Source organism: Elephas maximus, chromosome 9 (assembly GCF_024166365.1).
Source record: "Elephas maximus indicus isolate mEleMax1 chromosome 9, mEleMax1 primary haplotype, whole genome shotgun sequence".
Taxonomy (NCBI): Eukaryota; Metazoa; Chordata; class Mammalia; order Proboscidea; family Elephantidae; genus Elephas; species Elephas maximus.
In genome coordinates, this window is record NC_064827.1 from 76,160,827 (window position 1) to 76,177,039 (window position 16,213).

A 16,213-nucleotide genomic window follows, 5' to 3' on the forward strand; every position below is an offset into this window, starting at 1 on the left:
ACCCAACATTAGTTCAAGTGTGTGCAGCAAGAGTCTTAGCCTCTTCTTTCACATAGCTATACAATCAAAAACTACACAAGAAGCTGGATGTTAAGGAAAAAAAATAAAATAAAAACAGTATTGTGCTCATTTAATGAAAGCAAACCCTGATGAAAAATTATGTGCCGAGAAGCTTAGATTTTAAGGATTTTATTGCATTTTTAGGTAACCTGCAAGTTCTTATCCTGAAGGTGAAAAGTTGGTTTTCAAAACTACCTGAACAGATGCTAAAGTGCTTTATTAATTGGCTGGCTTCACAAGGATTTCCTGGAATGATAAAAATCATAGTAAAGGGATACCAACTATTTCAAAAAATGTGAAATTCCAACATCATTTATGACCACAGTCGTAAGAGATACTAGAATGCTTGTCCTTATTAAACGGACAGTTGCATATCAAGAACTGATCATCACAACCCTTTGGACATTCAAATTACTTACACAAAGCCGAAACATGGTATCACAGGCCTTTATAAAAAGGACAATTTGTTTCTTTCTACACTTTTAAAAATCTGCTTCAGAGTACAGTTCACAAATACAAGAGGCCTGACTTTTCAACCTTTCCAGTTGTAGTTAAAAAATGAACACTTTGTAAAAGTTAAGGTCAAGTGTTACAACAAGAGAAGAAATGACTCCTATTGAAAAATACATAGATTTTACTTAATGATATTCATGATAGATTGTAAACTGGATTGATCACATTCTACCCAACTGGTATCAAATGAACACGACAGCATTACAAGTATTAAATGTTTTCCTATTACTATAGAGGATATAAACCAAAACATTAATATGGCAGTTATGTTCTTTAGGCACAGTTCAGTGATTTTGTTTTTAAACAAATACTGCTGAATTTCAATTGAAGTTTTGAACTCAATAACCAAAGGGTCAAGAACTCTGATTAGGAAAGAAAAAAAAGAGAATCATTTTAAGCTAACAATGTAAGCTGTTTAAAATTTCTATCACTTAACCTATCTGGGTTTAAGATTACTTTATTAAAAAATACAAGAAATCTGAAAAAAGATCAGTACAATTATCTTAATGTACAAAGTCATAAGCTGTAGCAGTTTTTAACTAAAATTTAAAAACACAACAAGGAGGGCAGCCCTTTAGACCAATTTATTTTATATCCATTTAAAATCTCATCCAACAAAGGACAATGAAGTTTACAGCTGAAACAGGTATACATAACTCGAGGCATTTGCAGTCCATCGTGCCCACTGAATAACAACTTTGCTGCTGAAATTTCTTAAAACTTACCAAACTAAAACAAAAAGCTGAATGATACAAAAGGAGGAATATTTCGGTGTAGACTGTTCTGTCAATTGGCTTTTTAAACAAAGGAAACATATCCTGTTTCCCCCAGACCAGTAAATAAGCAAGAGCTACATGCAGCAGTGTTATTAAGACATTTCTCAAGTCTTCTCAAATGAGTCCAGGTGGGGATGGGATGGGGAGAAAACTGATAGAAAAACATTGCTATAAACACCATAACAAACAATAAATTTAGATAATTTAAAATAAAAAAAAGGCAAGAGGCAGCATTTCAGCAGCAAAGTGCTCAATAAAAAGTATATTATAGAAGGTAATACACGAAAAGTTGGGGTAAGAAGAGGGCTGGAAAACAGGTCAGCAGGATGGGCGAAGGCCTCAAAGAAAATACGGCGTCGTTGTTCTGGGAGGAATAACACGTTCTGAATCTGGAACTGCCCGGAATAACTTTGGTTCTCTTGTATTTACATCTTTGAAGACCATAATCGAGGCAATATTTCCACAACGATAGCAGTAATTAGGAGCAGACCATACTGTTACCAGCTTCTCATCAAACATAAATTTATAGCCTTCATGCACTAGTTGGTGTGCTCTGCAGATGAGTTTTAAGTTGTTGATATGAACAAACTGTAATTTAGAAAAGCTTTGTAAGAATCCAGCACATTAAAAAAAAATCAGCCTATAGAAACAACCATTTAAATAAAATGTCAAGTTCTATTGACGATTAAAGTTCTCATGATTATAAAATCCTTTCTACAGTTATTGCCAGTAAATTCAATAGCAAATCAAATCACTCTGGCCTGACTCAATGATAGAGCAATCAAATCATAGAGTCACATAATTAGACATTTCTGGGAAGAAAAGTGTTCTGTAAATATTATCGAGATATAAAACAAAGTTTTCTTTTTTTTTTTAAGTTTAATAATAAAGATAAATACTATTAATATCTAGCATTTACACCACTGCCACCCAGCAGATTCCGATTCATGGTGACCCCATGCTGTGTCAGAGTAGAGCTGTGCTCCATAAAGTTTTCAATGGCTGATTTTTTTGGAAGTGAAAGTCAGGCCTTTCTTCTAAGGAGACTGTGGGTGGACTCAAACCTCCAACCTTTTGGTTAGTAGCTGAGTGTGTTAACTGCACCACACCCAGGGGCTCCATCTAGCATTCAGTGAATGCTTAGTGGTTCAGTATGTGCAGTTTTTGCAATAATTCTGAAAGAGATTTATTATCCTTCTTTTGCAACTTAAAGAAACAAAGGTTCAAATAGGATAAATAATATACCCAAGTTGCACCGGTGGAATCAGAACCCAGTTCTTTGACTACATTATACTGGATCACTTCCCAATACAAGCTCATCCCTACATTTGTGTACGCGTGTGTACTTTTTTGTTAACTGAAAATAACTGAACCTCAAAAAGTTGCCTATCTTGCCCTTCCTATTCTGTTATTTAACAGCAGTATTTGGAAAGGAAAGGAACGTTTATTTTACACATATTACCAAATGGATGCTGGAATAGGTGCTTTCACTATATGATCACATTTAACCATTAAGTAAAGACATATTTAAGTAAACTAGACTGGAAATTTGATATCCGTGCCCACAATTGTTCGAGTAAACTAGACAAAGTGTGTTATCTATGGCCACCATAGTTCTTTATGCAATCCATGAGCACCAACAAACCACTTTTCAAAATTGGTGAATTTACCTCATTTGTGACCTTTGCCCCAAAAAGCCAGCCTGCTCCTCGAGGACTGATTGCCCAAGTATCCACATCTTCCGGATCTGACCACACCAGGTCACAAAATGCTCCTTTATGAGGAATTTCTTGATTCCGTTCAATTGTTCGAATCTGATCCAGTGTTTTGATATCAGGAGATAAACCACCATGAACACACAAAATCTGCTCATCTATTAACTGCGGAAAAAAAGGATAACAAGTTGAACTCAGTCATATTCAAATTCATCAATGAATGCTAAAGATCCCAAGATAACTGAGATGTCAATTAGATAAAAAGGTGCACTGTGTTATTGGCAGGAAAATACTTGAGGTATTAAAAAAGATTCATATAAACTTACAGCTGCTACTGTGAGCATGTCAAAAACTTTGGTACAGTATCTCCATGCATTAGCATTTCCATATTTGGTTTGGCACTCATCTGTGAAAGAAATAGAAGTATTCTCGTTAATGAAGTTCTGAATCTGCAAATGAAAATAAACAATACACCCAATACTAGAGCAGCCTTCAGGATAACAGAAACTCAGCTTCAACTAGGATGGCAAGTTATGACACATATTTAGCCCTGGCAGGTCCATGAAGTAAAGTCAAAAGGAGACTAGTGTCTCACTATATATATATATACATTTCACTCACTGGCGTTGAGTCAATTCCGACGCATACTATGCATGTGTGTGTGTGTATGTGTACGTATGTGTATACACACACATATACACACACTAAGGATGTGGTCCTTCTTTTCATTCCAGGAGTGGTCCTAAGGAGCAACTGAAATCACTGGCCAAAATGTTACCATCAGGAAGACCTACGTAGGAATTCGACACAACCCGAAACAAATGCTTTTGGCCACTATGCTATTGCTGTTGTTAGATGCATCAAGTTGATTGTGACTCATGGCAACACCATGTGTTTCAGAGCAGAATTGCTCCGTTGGGTTTTCCTGACTATAACTTTAAAGGAAGCAAATCACCAGGACTCTTCCTCCACAGTACTGCTGGGTGAGTTCAAATCACCAACCTTTAGATTAGCAGCCAAGCGCAAACCACTTATGCTACCTAAGGACTTTACTATGTTATGGATACTAGGTAGTTCTATCAAACTGATTATTTAATGTGTCTACCTTATCCTAGGAGCCCTGGTGGCACAATGGTTAAGCACTCAGCTGCCAATCAAAAGGTCTGAAGTTCAAACCCACCAGCTGCTCTGCAAGAGAAAGATGTGGCAGTCTGCTTCTATAAAGATTTCAGCCTAGGGAACCCTATAGGGCAGTTCTACTCTGCCCTATAGGGCTTCTATGAGTCACAACAACTCCTTATCCTAGCAGGATAATCAAATCAAACAAATTAGAGGACCCTTACTTATAGGAGCATGGGTAATTCCTATCTCAACATTTCTCAGGCCTAGGTTGTCTCTTCTGAGGTTTTCCACAAGTTGTACAACTAAATACTTCAGCTCCGATGTTTGTAGTCATCACTGAGGACAGAAACTTTTTCTGCTGTTTACACAATTAATAGGGTACACATTTCTTCTTTCAGTGAACACCATGAAGTTCTGCTCTTTGGCTTCTCCCGATTTTTTGAAAAAACTGACATCTCACTGTTGTCCCAAGTGTAGCTGAAACTGACAGAGGAAAGAAAACTATGGGGCGTGGTCAATTCTTATGATTTTCTGAATTATATCTCTTTGTGAAGCAGTGTCCTGCATAAACTTTTGTTTCAAGAACTCTAACGCTGATCTCTGCTTGGCAGGAAACCTGTCCTTTTCCTCATTACATATGCAAAGCACTTAGTTAATAACTGTCCAGTAAATGTCAGTTGGGACTGAAGGGCCAATATAATAAATAACCATATATGGACATCTTTATTATTTTAAAATCAACGTAAAGTCCTATGATTACTAAATTTATCTCCTTCCTGAGATGCTATAGGCTTCCTTTTACTAAAACAAATCATAAAATCACTAGGTGAGCAGAGCTTTGAATTTGTTCAAGAAAATTCAATACTAGATTTCATGCTATTGTCATTTCCCTCTGTCAAGGTTTCTTGATTAAAACGTTCTCCTTCCTCTCCCTATTCTTTTCCTTTTGCCCTGATAAATATGGTCAAATTCTGGGGTAAAATTATATGTAAAACACCACTCTTAGAGAGTTGGAGCTAGCTGCTTTTACAGAGCTCAAGTACCACATCATAACGTGTTATCCAAAACATTATTTTGCAAAAGGATCAAAATTTGTATTTCAAATGGTATATAGTATTGTGAATGAAAATAATAACTTATGGAAAGGAGACAAATATGAATTATCTACTATAGCAATTAATAATAAGAAAGTTATACTGAAACAGTAAATTATCAATATATCTCAATTTAATAAATTGGTAATGGTTGACAAATTAAAGAGTAAGAGAGTGCAGCCTATCTCTATAACACAAGATATATCAAAACAAAACTTCTAAAAACTAAAGGGTTCTGACAGCGATATTTGCAAATCTCACACTATGTGGCTCAACTGTGCTCAGGGAGTATTTATATTCATAATCTCATCAGTTCTTCTATTTCCTTCATAGAACTTCTTAATCTCATTTTCTTACTTTCGAGCAAGGAAGTTTTATAGAAGCAGCTACTTTGCTTTTAATGATTTAGTTCTTCTGCTTCTGACCCCTCCAATCCAGGCATTCTCTTGGGCAAAAGATAAATGTAAAAAGATACTCACTCAGCTATGTTCGTAACAGCAACTTTACAACAACTCCAATGATAAATGGACTGGTTAAATCAACTATGGTACAATCATACACTGTTACAGGATGCAGCTATAAAAATGTCAATGAAGTAAAAAAAGGCAGGCACATCACAGCATGACTCCATGGTAGCGTGTGTGTGTGTGTGTGTGTGTGTGCGCGCGAGTGAATGAATTACATTAGTACAGATTCTCAAACTTATGTTGGCAAAACATTCACCTTCAGCAGATCCTGGGATTTGTAGGTCTGCAGTGGGGCACAGCAATCTACACTTTTAACAAGCACTCCAGGTGATTCAATACAGCTGAACTGAGAATTACACCAAAAAGCTAACAGTGGTTTTCTCTCCATGGTAAGATTTTCAATTGACTGGGGGACATACGGTAGTTAAGAGGTAAAAAAAAAAATGGAAAAACATTATCTGTATTTTCTAATTTTACTATAAAGCACATAACTTATGCAGCTTTTTTCTCCAAAGAGGAAAAGAAAATACTCAGAATCAGACAACAGAAGGTCTTACCATAAAATCCATACACCTGTGTTATCTGTCTACTTTCGTGATTTCCTCGTAAGAGTGTAATACGATCAGGCCATTTAGCCTTTAGTGCAAGAAGGTAAGTGAAGGTCTCCAAACTATAGTAACCTCTGTCTACAAAATCACCCTGTAAGGCAAAATTTATAGTTATAAACAACAGCCAAATTACTCTTTTAAAATTATACCAAACTGCATAAACTCAAGAGATAGCCCAAAATAACAATAAAGAATTACACACTGAATTACTTGCAAATTATGTTTCAACAAAAAATTCAAACAGAAGTAAATAAGCTGTTTCTACTAAATGTTTGTGTTAGTCTTGTTCTGGAGAAGCTTACAAGAAACTTGTGCAATTCTCTCAAGGATTTCCCCTGCAAAACCACCATTTTCAAATCCTATTAACTACGTTCAAAAACCAAAAACCAAACCAAGTGCCGTCGAGTCGATTCCGACTCACAGCGACACTATAGGCCAGGGTAGAACTGCCCCACAGAGCTTCCAAGGAGCACCTGGCAGATTCGAACTTCCGACCCTTTGGTTAGCAGCCATAGCACTTAACCACTACACCACCAGGGTTTCCATTAACTACGTTAGAAGTTCCTAAAAGGTCACGTGTGAATCAAAGTTTTTTAAATCAATTTTAAATTTTAAAAATCATCTTAACTATATCAGAAAAGCTGCCTACTTGAAGAACATAGTTTTGTAAAGCAGTTACCAAAATTAAAACAATTCTCTAGACTTTGCTTTCTATTTAATAACAGCATATGATGACTTAAATATTTGCATTTTCAATTAATGTTTTACTTGGGCCAATTATTAGGCCAATAAGAAAACAGCTAAAAGAAGGTAACCCAGAAACTTTCAGGAAAAAAAAAAAAAAAAGGATAGGAGGATTCAGGAAAAGTTCAACAGTAACATTTCATTATAAAAAGAAAGTAAGCAAACATCCACCTTAATACCAAATGACACAGATTAATACTGTACGAGATGAAAACGAATGCTCAAAAAGTTTGATAAAATAACAGTAAACTGAAGATGTACGCCTTAAACCAGTGGTTCTGGGCTATTTTTCTGCCCCATCATTACTGAAGGTTACAACCCGGTCCCGTCACTACAGTAGTCTACTAAAGCAATGATTCTTAACTAGGGGACAAAGCAAAATGGAGAAAAGTATAATCTTACAAAAAAAATTTTTCTTTAAAAAAAAAAAAGCCTTCCACTGCCCACTGAGTGTCATCTCTTCATATTTTAAACAGTAATTGTCATATAGCAATAAATTATGCAATTTACATGTAGTAAGTCATATCCTTTCAATAAATAAGCACCTGATATCACTCCTGTTTACATACCATAAATATGTAGTTTGTGTCAGGAACCTGACCTCCAGTTCTGAATAGTTCACAAAGGTCATAAAACTATAAAAGAAAGGCAATATATGATGATTACAAATTCCTGTTAAGAAGTAAAATAACAAAATTGAGAGTGAAATCTGTAAAGAAGTAGCTAATTAAGAGGACTCCAAATATTCCCGTTTATAAAAAGAAATAAAGTATAAGCAAAACTGCAAAGCACAACAGTTTCCAAGCCTAAAGAAAACACTAAATAAAACTCACACAGTTACCATTAAGTTGCTCCTAGATCATTAATGTTATATGCTCTTCTCTCTCTCTCTAATTTCTTTCATAGATTTCACCATCTATATCCTGAGAATTTTGAAATAAATTTATCAGTTATCTAACTTCTCATTAAGCTAACCACCCCCTTATATTCGGCACCTATTTTAATAAGACAAAAGTAAACAAATAGATAAGATTTTTTTTTTCCAAAAATGAACTTACATAACACTTCATAGTGCCATTGCAGATCAACCTACCCTCTTACACTCTAGTGTCGGAGAAGTGATATTCATAGTATGTACCCTAAGGCTCCATAAACGTGGAGTGTCTTCTTAATAATCACTGAAGTAATCAGTAAAAAAGAAGAATTGTATATTTCATCATATTGTGTTTGACTGAAAATTGGTAATTGACAAACTGTGTATTTGGTAAATGTCAGTCAACTAGATTATTCTAATCGCCTGTCATTCAAGGTAAATACTTTACTGTTTTTCTGAAAAAGGATTTTAGATTAAGGAAATTCACCGTAATGACAACAAATAATAATTTCCAAAACATTTATCTTTTAAACTTGAAAATAAAATTAACATAAACTTCTAACACTTAAGACAAAACAGTAGAGGAATCTTAAGAGTAAAAAAACAAAACTGACATTTAAATGTTAACTACTGACAGAAATGAACCAATACCCTTTATAACAATGTTCCATAAACCTAAACACTCACAACTTGCTCAGATTAAAAAAACACTTCAGGAAATTTAAAACAAATTTTTACAACCTTCTAAAAAAATTGGCAAGCAAATAAACAAAACATGTTCAATCTCAGTCAAGAGGTAGACTATTATTTGTTAAAAATATTTGCTACTTCTTTGTTCTAGGTGAAGTCTCTGGTGCCCTCCCTGGGGCAAGATACTTCCCACCCCACTGATGTATATACAATGTGTGTATATCATTTATCATTCATATATATATACACACACATATATATAACATATACAATATGAGCAGTAGAAAGAAATATATACACACAGATATATTCACATATATACATATACCTTCCCATAATATATAATCTTTTTAGAAAGCAATCTGTTAAAACATTTGTAGACCTATTAAATGTTTTTAAACTCTGGCCTAGTAATTCCACTTCTACGACTATAGCCCAAAGGCAAAATATATACATATGCATATACATGTACCTCAAATGTTATATAAACTATAAAAAAATGTATTACAACATTATTTATAATAACAAAAGAAATAACCCTCATGACTGACTAAATTCTGTAGCAAAATGGAAAAAATAATTAGGGAAAAAAATGGAACACAAACTATATAACTACAAAATTTACTGTTTAAAAATTGAGTGTGTATACACATAAAGTCAGGAAGGAAACATTTAAAAAGTTTATAAAACAGTTGCTTTTATAAAACTGCGAAGGCCCCTCTAAGACTATAGGACAGAGCTTGTACCACATACTTGATGATCAGCTACCTGGAACACCTGAACTGAATTCATACAAGAAAAGTAAATGGACTCCTAGACTGATATACCTGGTAACAGCTCTAGCCATCTGGGGACAGGACCTCAGAGCTCCAAAGGCGAAAATAATCAAGCTAGCTCACTCAAGCAACCCATCTGGACATATCAAAACAAAACAAAGCAAGAAGCTACAACACAGTAAGCAAGCATAAACTAATACAATAACTTACAGATGGCTCAGAGACAACAGTCAATATCAACTCACATAAAGAAACAGACCATGATCACCTCAACAAGCTCTCAAAACAAAGAATCCAGGGATCTTCTAGATGAAACTACATTCCTGGAATTACCAGAGGCAGAATACAAAAGTTTAATATACAGAACCCTTCAAGATATCAGGAAGGAAATGAGGCAATAAGCAGAACAAGCCAAGGAGCACACAGATAAAGCAACTGAAGAAATTAGAAAGATTATTCAGGGACATAATGAAAAATTCAGTAAGCTGGAAAAATCTATAGACAGACAGCAATCAGAAATTCAGAAGATTAACAATAAAATTACAGAAGTAGCCAACTCAGTAGAAAGTCAGAGGAGCAGAACTGAGCAAGTAGAAACCAGAATTTCTGAACTTGAAGATAAATCACTTGGCACTAATATATTTGAAGAAAAATCAGATAAAAGATTTTAAAAAAATGAAGAAACCTTAAGAATCATGTGGGAGTCTATCAAGAGAAATAACCTATGAGTGACCAGAGTACCAGAACAGGGAGGGATAACAGAAAATACAGAGAGAAATGTTGAAGGTTTGCTGGCAGAAAACTTCCCTGATATCGTGAAAGATGAGAAGATATCTATCCAAGATGCTCATCGAATTCCACATAAGGTAGATGTTAAAAGAAAGTCACCAAGACATGTTATAATCAAACTTGCCAAAACCAAAGATAGAGAATTTTAAGAGCAGCTAGGGATAAACAAGTCACCCACAAAGGAGAGTCAATAAGAAAAAACTCGGACTACTCGGCAGAAACTATGCAGGCAAGAAGGCAATGGGATGACTTATTTAAAAAACTGAAGGAAAAAGATTGCCAGCCAAGAATCATATATCCAGCAAAACTGTCTCTTAAATATGAAGGTGAAATTAGGACATTTCCAGATAAACAGAAGTTAAGGGAATTCATAAAAACCAAACCAAAACTACAGGAAATGCTGAAGGGAGTTCTTCAGTTAGAAAATCAATAATGTCACGTATCAACCCAAGACTAGGACACTTGGCAGAGCAATCAGAAGTCAACCCAGACAGGGAAATAAAAAAAACAAAGCAAGATCAAAAAAAAAAAAAAGCTCAGTACAGGGTAACAGCAATGTTATTACATAAAAGAAGACAAAATTAAAACAATAAAGAGGGACTAAGAAATGTAATCATAGACCTTCCATATGGAGAGCAAGATACGGCAATACAAAGAAATAAAAGTTAGGTTTAAACTTAGAAAAATAGGGGCAAATAATAAGGTAACCATATCGGAGACAAACTATCCTACTCATCAAAATAAAATACAAGAAGAAAAGAGAAACTCAACAGAAACAAAATCAACAGCAACGAATATGAGGAAAGGACAGTATATAATCTACTCAGCATATAAAACTGTGATGGAAGAGCAACAGTCCTTAAACTTTCCTATCGATATTTATAGAAATCTGTCATTGAATAAACTCTTTATGGTTCCATTTATCCAAATATACTTAATAGCTAGGTGATTAAATCTGTTTCCATGACCCTTAGTTCATATTGGATTTTTTTTCCAAAATTTATTCGTATCATAAACATTTACTAGGAATGTGTGTAGACGATTATCCTTATCCTACATTACTGGCAGCTCAAATCATCTTTCACAAACAGTATTTACCATTAGTATGTTTCTCTTATCTCAGACGCACTGCATATGTTCTCATTTTAAACCAAAAACAATCCTCAGAAGTAGATTTTATTTCATCATTAGAGGCAAAGATACAGCTAGCTCAATAGTTCCCAGACTTCTTGGTTTGAGGACCTATTCATATTCCTAAAAATTAGAAGTCCCCAAAAAGCTTGTTTATAGAAGTTAAGTCAATTCTATTACCATAATAGAAACTAAAACTGAAAATTTAAATATTTAAATTAGTTAAAAATATCAATACAATAAACCCACTAAATAATAACATGTATTTTTAGTGAAAAGTAAACTATTTTTTTTTCAAAACAAAACAAAAATATCTAATAAGAAGTGTGGTATTATTTCACATTTTGCAGGTCTCTTTTTTTTTTTAATGTCTGCTTAGATAGAATACAGCTGGATTCTCATGCCTGCCTCTTTATTCAATTTGTTGGGATATGCCAATTGAAGTATATGAAGAAAACTCAGCCTCACAGACATGCAGTTGCAAAAGGGAGTAGTATTTTAATAGCCTTCTCAGATAATCGTGTATACGGTATTCTTCTTTAATATTACACCAAAATTCAACAAGTGGTAGTTTAAGAACCTTACAGGTTAGTCGCAATGTGAAATCTGAAACCACATCAATGATCTTTCATCCTCTGCCACAGTGGTCTATCTTGCACTTTGAGTGGATGATACATTGATCATTTGGAAAATGGAAATGCCATCTCACTATACAACATCAAAAAACTGTATTTGTTAATAACCACCACCCATCTCAACAGAAAAGTTTTTAGGTATTAGAAGCTGTTTCGCTCAAGGTGGTGGACTCAAATTTTGGTAGATTTCAATTTTCACCTGAAAGCTCAATTTTTACCACTGGAACAAACACTAGCAATTGTTTTCCTTGAAATAACTGGCTCACTTCCTTCATTTTCACAGAAATGACTGCCAAATATCCAAGTCTGAATAACAATAGTTTGTCATTTGTTCTCTCAAGTAAAAATGGTGTTCCATTAAAAAAGCGGCTACTTCAGCTCGTGACTCAAAGAATTGCCCAAGTATTTCTCCTTGTGTAAACCAACTTTCTTCAGTAGCCAGCAGATATACTTTATATATACTTCCCATTTCATCACACGGAATATTAAAAAAATGGATATATTCAAGGGTTGAAAGCTAATAACCCTTACTGCTTAATCAAGGATGTTCTTGAGAAACTTGCATTTTTTTTTACAGGGTGTGCAAACTGGTGAAGAATACAATAATGATCAGCATAGTTTTGTGCCACTCCTCTTATACGTGCTAAGGCTTCTGTACCACCTAAAGGACGCTCAGGGGTCTGTGGACCATACTTAGAGAACTCCTGAACTTGTTGAAATGATCTGCTAAACAGCTAGTACGTGGCCAAGCCAGGACTTAAATCACACCCTGAAGCTGAAGTCTATATTCTCCTCACTGGATTACCATGCTTCAATGCTTCTCAAGACTACATGCATGCCAACACGTTTATTCATATTCATAACCCAATCCTGCAATTCCAAGGGCAAGACAACTGTACAAGTCCCAAAGTATACATCATAGGTTTGATTTAATCAGTCAGTAGATGTTTAGAAGCTCTTCAAGTCCACTAGTTGTTTTCTTTTTGTTTTTTAATATTTCGTTGCATTTTGGGGGGAAAGTTTACACAGGAAATAAGGTTCTCTGTTAACAATTTCTATACATATTGTTGGAGCCCTGGTGGTGTAGTGGTTAAGGTTAACCAAAAGGTTAGCAGTTCAAATCCACCAGCTACTCCTTGGAAATCCTAGGTGGCAGTTTTACTTTGTCCTGCAGGGTCACTATGAGTCAGAATCGACTCAACGGCAACGGATATACATACTGTTCAGTGACATTGGTTACATTTTTCACAATATATCAGCTTTCCTGTTATTTCCATTTTGGCTGTTATGTTTTTATTCATCTGGCTTCCCTGTCCCGCTTGCCTTCTCATCCTTAAGTCCACTTATTTTTAAGGGTCAAGTACAAGACAATGTTTACAATTTGGTGGTAGTCTTAAATACCACGGGCCACAGGAACTCAAAAATGAGTTTCAAATTTCTACTCTGCCCCTTAGTAGCTATGAGAGTTTGGGCTAATTTTTCACACTTTCAGCCTCAGTTTCCGTCTCTACAAAACAGTTCTATCTCATAAGGCTTTTGAAAAAGTTATTGATATGGTACATGTGAAAAAGAACTTCGTTAACCTCAAAACACAAGATAAATGTCAGCAAGAGTAGTACATTTGACTGAAGATATATACAGTATAGAAGTACAATTTTAAAATTTTAGTTAATTTCAGTAATTTGAAGGTGTCTCTAACTTCCTGACCTTTGATTACAACTATGATTTATATATTGAAAAGTCCTTGATTCCACTGGTAACTCCTAAATTTTAATATTATAACCAGTTTTATTCCAGTTTTCTGCAATGTGTTAAGGCACTGCTTATCCCAATATCCTTTATATTAGCAAAATACAAATGTTTATTATTTTTTTTGGAGAGAAGTTACATGGAAATTTTGAGAAATCCATTGCTAAAGTCTACTTCAGGGAACTATAACTTTAACAGATCAAAGATGACATAATGGGGCCTCTATTTAGAGGTTGATAACATGTAGATGTCAGATTTATTGTAGTTTCAACCATCAAGAGAACAGGTTGAAAAAGCAAAAGGAAAACAGCCCTCTGAGTAGCTAAAAACAGAACTTAACTCATGGAGCAGCCCTCATTCAAAGCCAATTTACACAAATGTCTACTCCTTTAGGCATTTATATGGCAAAGAAATTGCATAGATGATAGTAAGTCCTGCTGGCATCCATAAATGCTATGCTGTTCACTAATTTTTTTATACGTTTTATAGCCCCAACTACACTGTATGCATGTTACATGCTATGAGTGCTCTGTTCAACTCTCATTTGCCAGTGAAAAAATTTCTACACCTAATGTTTCCAACTAGGCTGAATACTGACAGTGAGAATCTAAAGACAAGTGTGCCTGCTTTGAAACTCTTTTTTGTATACTTTGCAACACAGTCAAAACACACATGGGCCATAGACAGTACAAAAGCTAAAAATCTGCTCACAAAATTTTACCTGTCCATGTATATCTCCACACACTGTTACTGGTGTCGATACTGGCTGAACATTTGACTCTTCCAAGAGGAGGTCACAAACATAGTCACACAGCCGCTGTAACAAGAGAAAAATGCAAACTTTTACTACAATATTAAAATAAGCATCAAATGCAAAAATTACAAAAAACTAATAATTGGAAAGACTAAGAGAGAAAAGATTATCCTATGATGATTCTGGGGCTAGATTTCTGTCAGCTTTCACCTATAGTTCATAATGCGTAAGAACGACACAATAATTACTCCAAAATTCAAACTCCCTCACCACACAGAAAACAGGTTTCCTCCACTTAGGTAGGATAAAGATAGCTTTACAAAGACTGAGAAATGATGCTTTTCACTGTAACAAATGTAAGAATAAATAATTATACCAGGAAAAGGTTCTTATCTGTTAATTTTAAAAGTAAACCATGCACTTACCATATGGCCCAGCAATTGCACTCTTGGGTATTTATCCCAGACAAATGAAAACTTATGTTCACATAAAAATCTACACATGAGTATGATGGCTTTACTCACAACAGCCAAAACTGGAAACAAGTCAGATGTCCTTCAACGAGTCAATGGTTAAACAATTTGTGGTACATCTGTACCATGCATTACTACTCGGCAATAAAAAGAAACAAACTATTGACACACAACAACCTGGATGAATCTCGAGGGAAGTACGCTGAGTGAAAAAAAGCCAATCCCCCAAAATTACATACTGTATGATTCCATTTATGTAACATTCTTGAAATAACAAAATTATAGAAATGGAGAACAGATTAGAGGTTGCCAGGGCTTCACAGGCCAGGGGTGGCAGGAGGGAGGTGGGTGTGGTTATAGAAAGGTAGTATGAGGAATCCTTGTGGTAACAGCAGAGAACTAAATACACATACACAAATAAGTACAAGTAAATGTGGAGAAATGTGAAACAAGATCTTGGATTATATCAGTATCAACATTCTGGTTGTGAAACTATATTATAGTTCTGCAAGATATTACTATTAGCAAAACTGAGTAAAGGGTAAATGGGATCTCTCTGTATTATATCTTACAACTGCATGTGAATCCATGATTACCTCAAAATAAAAAGGTTCATTTAAGTAAATAAATAATTATAAAATCTAAACCTAAAGTTGTTCTTTAAAAATGAACTCTAAACGTTTGCATTTCAAAAATATTTGCCCTCTCAAAGTGCTCAAATCAAAAGATTTCATAGCAAGCAAATGAGTCTCATAACAGTGCTCTGGAGTATGAAGTATACATCCCTGCTATGCACAGGGAACTAGAGGGGGAACCTTCTATCTGATACCAGGTGGCTTAGAAGGAAATACACTAAAACTGTCATAGCAGCTGCTAGTGATGTCAAACAAATTGGACTCCAATTTCATTTCTGTTTATTTCTTTTACCTTTGTTAAAAAGCATGAAAAATTAGATTCTTGGTGGAAGGAATTATAGATGTGTTATTAAGTTATTCTTCATACTTTTCTGTAGTTACATTAAAAATTTTTAATAAATGCTGTTCTGAAACTATAAAACAGCCTTAGCTGACAGAATGTAATATGTAGAATAATATATATGATATGCTACCACTTGTATAAAAGAAAAAAACATATATATATCCATACACACGCATACAAATACTTGCTTACATTTACTTGTACGTGCCTGAACTGTTGCTTCTGTAAGGTTCCATAAGAAATGAACACTGGCTATCAACATGAA

At 34.7% G+C, this 16,213-nt stretch overlaps 1 protein-coding gene across 1 annotated transcript in view; it reads right to left on the reverse strand.

Moving 5' to 3' along the window:
* Positions 1–501: 501 nt before the first annotated feature.
* PPP6C (protein phosphatase 6 catalytic subunit) overlaps positions 502–16,213 on the reverse strand; it is a 31,738-nt gene continuing 16,026 nt past the window's right edge. The window contains exons 2-7 of the mRNA XM_049895383.1: positions 14,465–14,560; positions 7,669–7,734; positions 6,305–6,446; positions 3,391–3,470; positions 3,020–3,229; positions 502–1,937 (exon numbers count right to left, since the gene is read on the reverse strand). Of these exons, the coding sequence (XP_049751340.1) occupies positions 1,689–1,937; positions 3,020–3,229; positions 3,391–3,470; positions 6,305–6,446; positions 7,669–7,734; positions 14,465–14,560 (843 nt within the window). The 3' untranslated portion in view covers positions 502–1,688. The remainder of the gene's footprint in view (positions 1,938–3,019; positions 3,230–3,390; positions 3,471–6,304; positions 6,447–7,668; positions 7,735–14,464; positions 14,561–16,213) is intronic.